This window comes from Formica exsecta, unplaced genomic scaffold (genome assembly GCF_003651465.1).
Source record: "Formica exsecta isolate Colony F162 unplaced genomic scaffold, ASM365146v1 scaffold1454, whole genome shotgun sequence".
Classification (NCBI taxonomy): domain Eukaryota; kingdom Metazoa; phylum Arthropoda; class Insecta; order Hymenoptera; family Formicidae; genus Formica; species Formica exsecta.
This window is the reverse complement of record NW_021848783.1, coordinates 2,794-11,659: the sequence shown is the minus strand read 5'-3', so window position 1 is coordinate 11,659 and position 8,866 is coordinate 2,794. Positions and strand designations below refer to the sequence as shown.

At 28.9% G+C, this 8,866-nt stretch overlaps 2 protein-coding genes and 1 long non-coding RNA gene across 4 annotated transcripts; all 3 read left to right on the top strand.

Moving 5' to 3' along the window:
• Positions 1–337: 337 nt before the first annotated feature.
• LOC115246288 (proto-oncogene tyrosine-protein kinase ROS-like) lies at positions 338–4,196 on the top strand. The gene is given in 5 exon segments (XM_029825005.1): positions 338–1,640; positions 1,800–1,907; positions 2,078–2,203; positions 2,383–2,915; positions 3,150–4,196. Coding segments are annotated over 5 exon segments (2,418 nt in total). The 3' UTR covers positions 3,498–4,196.
• Positions 4,197–6,699: 2,503 nt separating this feature from the next.
• On the top strand, positions 6,700–7,589 carry LOC115246286. 2 transcript variants are annotated; one of them, XR_003885642.1, is made up of 4 exons: positions 6,700–6,728; positions 6,804–7,060; positions 7,284–7,441; positions 7,514–7,589. It is a non-coding gene; the product is annotated as an uncharacterized LOC115246286 (long non-coding RNA). The 2 variants fall into 2 exon arrangements; XR_003885641.1 differs by lacking the exons at positions 6,700–6,728; positions 6,804–7,060 and adding an exon at positions 7,078–7,116.
• A 59-nt stretch (positions 7,590–7,648) lies between these two features.
• On the top strand, positions 7,649–8,653 carry LOC115246287 (antitrypsin-like). Its single transcript, XM_029825004.1, has 4 exons — positions 7,649–7,777; positions 7,904–8,107; positions 8,203–8,332; positions 8,420–8,653. Exons 1-4 carry the CDS (start codon positions 7,682–7,684, stop codon positions 8,572–8,574), a joined length of 585 nt encoding a protein of 194 aa, XP_029680864.1. The 5' UTR covers positions 7,649–7,681; the 3' UTR covers positions 8,575–8,653.
• Positions 8,654–8,866: the final 213 nt, after the last annotated feature.

The window sequence follows — 8,866 nt, the reverse complement described above, 5'->3', positions numbered from 1 at the left end:
GTAAATGAACAGTATTTTCATTAAAGATTTGTACTGATTTTGTAATTTTTTGATAATGTCATATGGCTTTATAATTAAGATCAAAAGTTATAAAAAATAATAAATTGACATAAATTTAATTATAAGAATTTTACATATTCATGATATATATAATGTTTTTTCTGTTATTGTTATAATAATGTTTTATAATAAGAAAATAATATATTTATTTTTTAGAACTTTATATTGGAAAAGTTACACTGAATATGAAGAAGCTCAGATAATGCAATCGGATCTTGATGGAAAAAACGCTCGAATCTTTCAGAAAAATATATCTATATGCCCCTTCACAGTCGATATGCCATATTTTATTTTTATGAAAATTGACGACATAAATACTAAGAAACCGCTAATTTATTGGCTATTTTATAATCTCTTGTTTGTGACAAACATTAACGTTTCTATATGCAAATTCTATATACAAATTGAAAAAATCGGTAATAACAAATACTTCGAATCTTTAGCGATTGACAAGACAAACATTTATATTCATATAATGTTTGATAATGATATATATGTTTTGGAAAAAAAGTATGCACTTCTCGAAAGCGTAGATGCATACAAATACATCCGAAAGATAAAAATGTATTCCCAAATTAATAATTTTCATTCTTTCGATAAATCTTTGCAATCGTATCCTCCGACGAGATGTCTGACACCTGACAAAAAAGTTTACAACGTAGATATATTGACGGTAACGATGAACAGCATTATTGTAAATTTTCCGGAACCGGACCCCAAGTGTGGATGCAACAACTTACCTACTAATCTATATACCATCAATATCATAAGCTATTGTTTGGACAATGAGCTTAACAAGTTCGATAATTTCACCGTGCAGACGAACAAACGATATTATGAAATTCAGAATTTAACATTGTTTACAGAGTACAAGTTACTGCTAGTAATAAGCAATTTTTATTTCGATCAATTATCGATGGACCCGTTCGGCTTGGAAGTGATACTGAGAACTAAACCGAGCAAATTCGATGCACCGAAAAATGTGACAGTTCAGGCTCTGACGCCTACTAAAGCGGCAATGTATTGGATGCCACCCAAAAAAGTGAACTGCAACTCTGTGATCTACGAAGTATACTGGATATTAATTATTTTGGTAAACAATACGCGACAAATATATGAGTCGAATGAACTTATCAATAAAACCGAATATAAGATAGACAACAAATTTTTCATGATGATTGAACCGTTGATACCAAAACAAAAGTATTGGGTATATGTACGCATGCATCCAGTCAACTACAGCAAACTTTATACTGACAGTTTGAACAAAACCTTGTACATGTATTCGGAACCAAACAATTTAACTTTGACTAAAGTTAGTATAAACGGCATGAATATCTCGTGGATTCCTAGCGTTAATTTGACAATTAATTACGAATTGGAATACAAAAATATTGAGATGCAGAAATGGCAAATTGCAAACAACTCTGAGCCAAATAACGGGGGGAAAGTAACGTACTATATAAAAAATTTACTACCAGGAACTCTATACGAGTTTCGTTTGATACTAAAATATCCAAAGTATGAGAAAAATTTTACATGGCCGTCTGACGGAAGGTTTACTTTTACAACATTGACAAGTAAGCAAATGAAGATATTATAACATTATATGCTTATTTTAGATATAAAAATGTTTACAAAATTTAAGAACTTAGAAATTTGTAATAATAAAATTATAAATAGAAATAAGTTTTTAAATAAAATGAATATATTGAGAGTATATTTTTTGCGTAATAAAGGTGATATTTCGAGCACTCCTGGAATATCGGTTATGCAATATTACATATCATTCACCGTTAGCTTTGTCGCTATAGTTACTGTAATCTGCGTCTGCTACTTTTACTACTGTAAGTATATTTGATACGCATTTAGTTCTTTAATTGCAGAAAGAGAGAGATTATATCTAATGCATTATAGTATATAGAAATTTTCTAAAAAAAATAATTTACTTGTTAAAAAAGCGATGTAAATTTTGCAATGCATATTATTAGATAAGCATATTGTAATTTTATAACAGTGTACCGACAACGCAAAGAAAGTAACGAGCAAATTTTGCCTCCCGTAATTACCGACATCGAATTAGCAATTCTACATGAGATATCGAATTTTTGGATAATTTTTTCAATGTTATTGTTCAATGCTAATTTCTAGATATACAAAAATTGAAACAGATACGCATTTCTCGATACAAATAATTACATAAATAACTTTTTATAAGAGATTATAAGTAATGCAAAATTTTTAATAACATACATATGCACTCTACTATGTATTTTTCGTTAAATTATTTAATACAAAATGAAATATATAATATTACTTGACATTAAACTATATATTTTTTAATGAAAAATAAATTTAAGTTTATTTTAAATATTTTGCAGGTGTTTCGAGGAACAGTAAAGAATTTAGAAGGACCGGGCATAGAGATATCCGCTGCCATAAAAATGCTTCGAAAAAATGCTTCCTCGCAAGAGAAAAAGAAGTTTTTAGAAGAGGCTAGACTTATGAATCACTTTCGACATAAACATGTGCTAAGATTGCTGGCCGTCTGCATAGACGAATATTCTCCATTAATTGTGTTGGAATTAATGGAAATTGGTGATCTGCTACAATATTTGAGAGACAGTCGAAAATTACAACCCTCAGATTCGCACATTCTGCGTCTGCAAGATTTGTTTCCTATGTGCGAAGATGTTGCACGAGGCTGTTGCTACTTGGAAAATCTGCGTTTCGTTCATAGAGATCTCGCTTGTCGAAATTGCTTAGTATCCGCCAGAGATCGCGAAAACCGTGTCATTAAAATTGGCGATTTTGGACTAGCTAGAGATGTTTACAAAGATGACTATTATCGCGTGGTAAATATAATTAGTGTAAAAAGATGAAATTTTTTAAAAATGTGTTTATGTGTTCTTTTTTTGTCGTAATAATATAGTACATTTTTACTTTGAGTCGAACTTAAGAAAGATGGATTATTTCTGTTTATACATATAAAACAAGAAATAAATAAACGTTTTTCGTTCTAATACAAATGCTCTTAAAATGGACAACATAAACCAGACGATTAACTTCGCTAAAACCACTTGTTTTAGAAAGCACAAGGTCGGCTTCCTGTTTGCTGGATGGCACCGGAATCTTTGTTGATCGGAATATTTACTTCCCAGAGCGACGTTTGGTCATTCGGAGTTCTATTATGGGAAATTACATCATTGGGTGAGCATCCTTACATTGGCAGGACTAATCTGGAAGTGATAGATTATGTACGCGCTGGAGGTAGGTTGCCGACGTCTCTCAATTGTCCACCGACTTTGTACGAGTTAATGCTGCGTCTCTGGAGTCCAGCGAATAATAGACCAAACTTTAAACTTTGTCTCGAGAATATTATAGCTCTAAGAAATAACATGGAAGATACTTTACTGAGTCCAATGGATATTATCTAGCCATAAAATTAAATTAATTAATGACATTATTTTCCAAATGATCCAATGAAAAGCTCAAACGTAGGAAAAATAACTTTAAATAATTAATATTCTGTCGTTTTCAAGTTTAATCTTAATATTAGATTTGTCGATAAGAATAAGAAAGATATTTTTCAATCTTATTTTGCGAGAAATTTTGATGATTGAAAATCACAACACTTGTTCTTACAATTGTAAGCAATGCGATGCTGATGCCAGGGGAAAGTGCCAGCACTTTCGAGTAACCGAAAACTTAATAGTTCTGAATCTAATAATTATCGGTAGATTGCTAAAGTAGTTTTAAAAATAATATCTATTTCATTTTGTATTATTATACTGTTTTATATTCCTATATTTTTTCTTACTTGAATGCTTAAACAAAACATACATTTATATTTTTAAAAGTTCTCTGGGATTTTTTTATTCCCTTTCCTGTTCTTTCGCTCAAAATATGAATGTACTACTGAATTAATTTCAAGAGTAGAAATATTTTAAAAATATGCAGTTTAAAAAAAGATTATCACAAGTCACTCTAATTTATCGTGAAGAAAAGATCACTCTCTTAAACAATAAACCACGACCAAATTTCCATTAAGCTCGATCAGCGATAAATTCGACTAACAATAAGATAGAATTGTCAAAATCATATCGTTCCTATCTCTCCTTTCTCATATCAAAAAACAAAAAAAATTAATAATTTCGTCTGTATTAACAATAAAAAAATACTGCAGATTTCGATGATGAATTAATTGCCGATTATATTAACCAGAATTTGATCTAGAATGTGGGTCCTCATACAACCTATATCTCGCCCGGCAATCCGTCATTTCAACTTGGTCGTTGTCGAAATATTTCACGTATTATGACTTATGTATGCGCGGAATATTAAATTATACAATTATTTTAAATTATAGATTAATTATTTATTAATCGATAAATGTATCACGAAATCTTTCATTAAGTTAATTATTCAATTCTGCAATTTGATTATTTAATTGCGCGTTTTCAATCCACATCATATTTAAATTGCTGAAAAATCCAATGATAAAGCATCGGACAAAATATATTTAATTTTAAATATTGTTAAAGAAATAATTATTGCTCATAAAGAGAAATAGCAACAAAACGATAATTTATATATTTTAGGATAAATATGCATAAAAGATTGTAGCTCACCAATTTTATCGCCACTTAGATATATTGTAAGGGAGGGTTCTGAATAATTCCCCGCAAGAATCAAGTGGCGGACGGCATTAGTTCAGGAGATATAACAAATTAAAGTTTCACAGTTTTAATCAGCTTTTTCTCAGGTATTATAAAGTAACATGAGAAAATGTGAAGTTTGTATACGTTGTATTTGTCGTAGAGTAGACATGGAAAAAGTGTTTGTTTTTACGGGATAGGTACATGGTCATAGATATTTTGTCAATAATCGATTTCATTTATTTCTCGCAGTTCGTTAACAGCTTTCAACAAGCGACTACAGGAATTTCTGAGTCTTGTCTTGAAAAATATTATTTATTAATTGCGTGGGCGGGGGAGAGGCGGAGCCCATACCTCTGCACTTCTACCCCGAAAAAATTCTAACCTAACCCAACCTAACTTTACTTTTAAAACTGAAAATAAGTTTGGGTTAGGTTAGAAATAAAATTGCTGTATTGTTATATTCCGAGTTCTCTGTACGCTCCTGAAGTTTGTCAGTAATCTTTTGAATCATTTTGTATATACGCGGAATATTAAATTATACAAATATCTTAAATTATAGATTAATTATTTATTAAACGATTTATCACGAAGCTTTTTTTGTTACTGCTAGTTATGATTCTGTGATTTGATTGTTTTTAATCTGAAATATATTTAGGGATCGTCGAAAAGTTGAATGAAATAACATCGGATAAAATATAATTTAACTTTAAGTATTGTTAGTAAAATAATTTATGCCTATAAAAAGAGAAAAAGAGAAAGAGATTGCAACAAAACAATAATTTATAATTTTGATTCCTGTCACTTCGATTCTTTATTAAATGTGTAATTATCACGCGAAATATGCGCTTTGAAATTTATTCAAGCGATATACTTACGTATTATTTAACGTATATAAAAAATAATTAGTTATTAATCATATCTCAAATTATTTGAGATATTTGTCGATACTTGTCGCAATCGCCAATAGGATTACAACGATTCATTGGCGATCGCTGATAAATTCAACCGGTTACTATTATTTTATAAACTCTGTTATAGAATATGGTCAATTCAAAGATCTGCGAATCTTTTACGTTACAGATTCCAGGTTTTTCTTTTTTAATGGGCAAAACGTCGAGTTAATTATACTGGAATAAAATCTTATACAATTCTATTCGATGAATGTTTGCTGATAATCATATCAAATTTTTTAATTTTAAAGTATTTTAACAGTTTTAATTATATTTTATAATACGTTGTCTCAAAATATATACATTTTTGTTAATAAATTTTTTAAGCATCAATTCAAATTTTATTTTTAATCCAATGTCAAAGACATCAATCAGGCGAATACGCAGTATTTTTCTCTTTAACTTCTTTTATCTTTTACATTTTAAATACGTTATGACTATAGGTATATAATAAACTACATCGTGGTATTATAATCATATATTTCATATATGAAATTGTTTATTACAAACCCTCTTTAGTTATTTTCTATCATTATAGACAAATATAATAATCCATAATTTTATATGAAAAAAAAGTTTGCTTATCTTAAAAAAATATAAACATGCAGCAATCAAAAAAATATTTTACAGCATTTATATGTGTAATTTGTAGATTACAAGAACTTTTATAAACATTTATTATTCAAGTAAAGAACTGATAAGGCTCTTCTGTTAAAAATAAAATTTAAATTGAGAAGGCTAATATTATAAGACATATGCATATGGTAAAGCGTGAGTTTCGAAAAGAATAACAAAAAGAAAGTTTATCAACTCTATTTCTCTCTTTCTCCCTTTTCAATTTCAGTCACCTCTATATGACACCGCAAACGATAATACTGCTGTAACGACCGTTCCAGAGACTTAGGTAGACCCGTATTAAACAGTCGTGAACCGTCATCGGTGGTATCAATTATTCCTAATCATTGCAACAGAAGTGCCATTGAAGATCTCATACGAAATTTTTTCCTAAAGTTGGAAATCAATTATTAAAGTAAATTGAGACCGTCTATAAAAGCACGTGAGACTAATTTAAATTTTATTCCAAAATAATATGTTCTTTCTCTGCAGTTATTTTTTATAGTTTTTTTAACAGTTGGCGCAAATACAACGCAGCTAGTATCTAACCGATGTTAAAAGAAGAGAATTTTCGATTAAAATTGAACCGAATAATTTGTCTGTTCTAAATTTCTGAATTTGGAAGCTTTATTGAAGAATCTTAGTCAGTCATTTAAAATAACGGTTGAGTCTTGGCACATAAAAAAAATTAAGAAAAGAACAGAAAAAGTTATATACATACATGAAACACGTATATTAAATATAATAATTTATCCTTCAATTTACTTGATATAGGTATATATTTTTTATACATATATCATAGAATTGGAATTTTGTTATAATGCGTACAGGTAATAATATATCACTATTAAAAAATGTTTCTTATAATAATAATAATATACATATAGTTCTATATATATAATAATATATAAATTTCAGTACCTGAACCATAAATTATTAATATACTCAGAAATAACCGCTTTTTCTTGATTTCATAACGAACTATTTTCCCTTACAGCGTTATTTGCGATCATCATCGCTAACATTGTGTGTGCCTTCGATGCATCAATGTTATTTAGCGGCAAGACTGAAACTATATTTGCTAATCTATCTACAGCGATTATAACATATGTAGAATTAAAGGATATATCAAGTCTAAAAGATCCATCGTATATAGTATGTAATTGATGTATTTGTATCTTATATAAGTTCTGAGTTGCTCAATTTTTAATTTATGTTTTGCCACAGAAACAATTGTTACACAGAGAAAACACAGTATTTAGTCCTATCAATATAATTATGATAACATCCTTACTTTTAAACGGCGCTAAAGAAGGAGCAACAAAGAATGAATTGATGTCTCTTTTGAAAATTACTGAAACAGAGGAACGCATATTTCATGTTTCTCCATCAAAAATGTATTTTGTTCCAACAATGAAATTTGAAAAATCGACATTTATTCATGGTGAAATACCACATTGGAATGCCAAGTTCATAGAAATTCCATTTTTGGTAAATAATGATTATTTATAAGACAACTTTCAAAAATAAGATAATGAATCATAACATAATTATACAGAATATCAAGATCAATTAAAGAATATCAATTAAATATTGAATCAAAATATAATTTTACAGAATAACAACATTACAATGATTATATTTTTGCCAAATAAAAATATGGAACCTGGGAATCTGGAGTACTTGGATAAAAAGCTTAACTTTGCAGAATTTAAGTCAATTAGAAATGCATACACAAACAAATTTGAGCAAGATATGGAATTATATTTACCTAAGTTTACGAGTCAATGTCGTCAAAATATGACAGAATATTTTCATCAGGTAAGTATTGTGTAATCAGTAAAATTTATTTATAACTGATATGCAAGAGAAATGTTGGATAAATTCTAGAAATTAAAACTGATAATTGCTTGTAGATGGGCATAACTACGATGTTCGAAGATAATGCGGATTTTACACGTCTCTCAAAAATTCCTCTAAAAGTGAACAATATCGTTCAAACAATTTCCGTAACAATTAACGAAGAAAGTTTGGAAGTTCCGAATGGTAATCTATATGTATCATTTGAATAATAAAAAACTTTAGGCGAATACTATGTGTGTAAGCATTACAATAAAAAATTTTTAATTGCAGTTGACAAAAGCGAAGTAAGAAAACTGGCAAGTCCACTGCAAGAGTTGGTCGTAGATCGTCCGTTTCATTATATAATCGAAATGCATGGAGAGATAATATTTGTTGGAACCGTGCGAGTACCAGACTTTAGAACATTTATGAGAGATGAATTATAAATTCTGTTATGTTCTTATATTTATTGACAGTTTATATCACACAATGTATGTACAGCTTAAATTTTTTTAAATTTTATCATATAATGTATATAAAATTCAAGCATTAATATAAAAATAATATATTTTGGAAATGTGCTTTAGTCATTTTTTGACCAATTTTCTTATTACTTACAAGTAGCCGAATAAATTTGCACTTATGTGCGTTAGATGCAACAAAATGACTTCATATGCACGTATACAATCGAGCAACTATGTATCTATAATTATATAATGTAAAAAGAGATAGATAGCA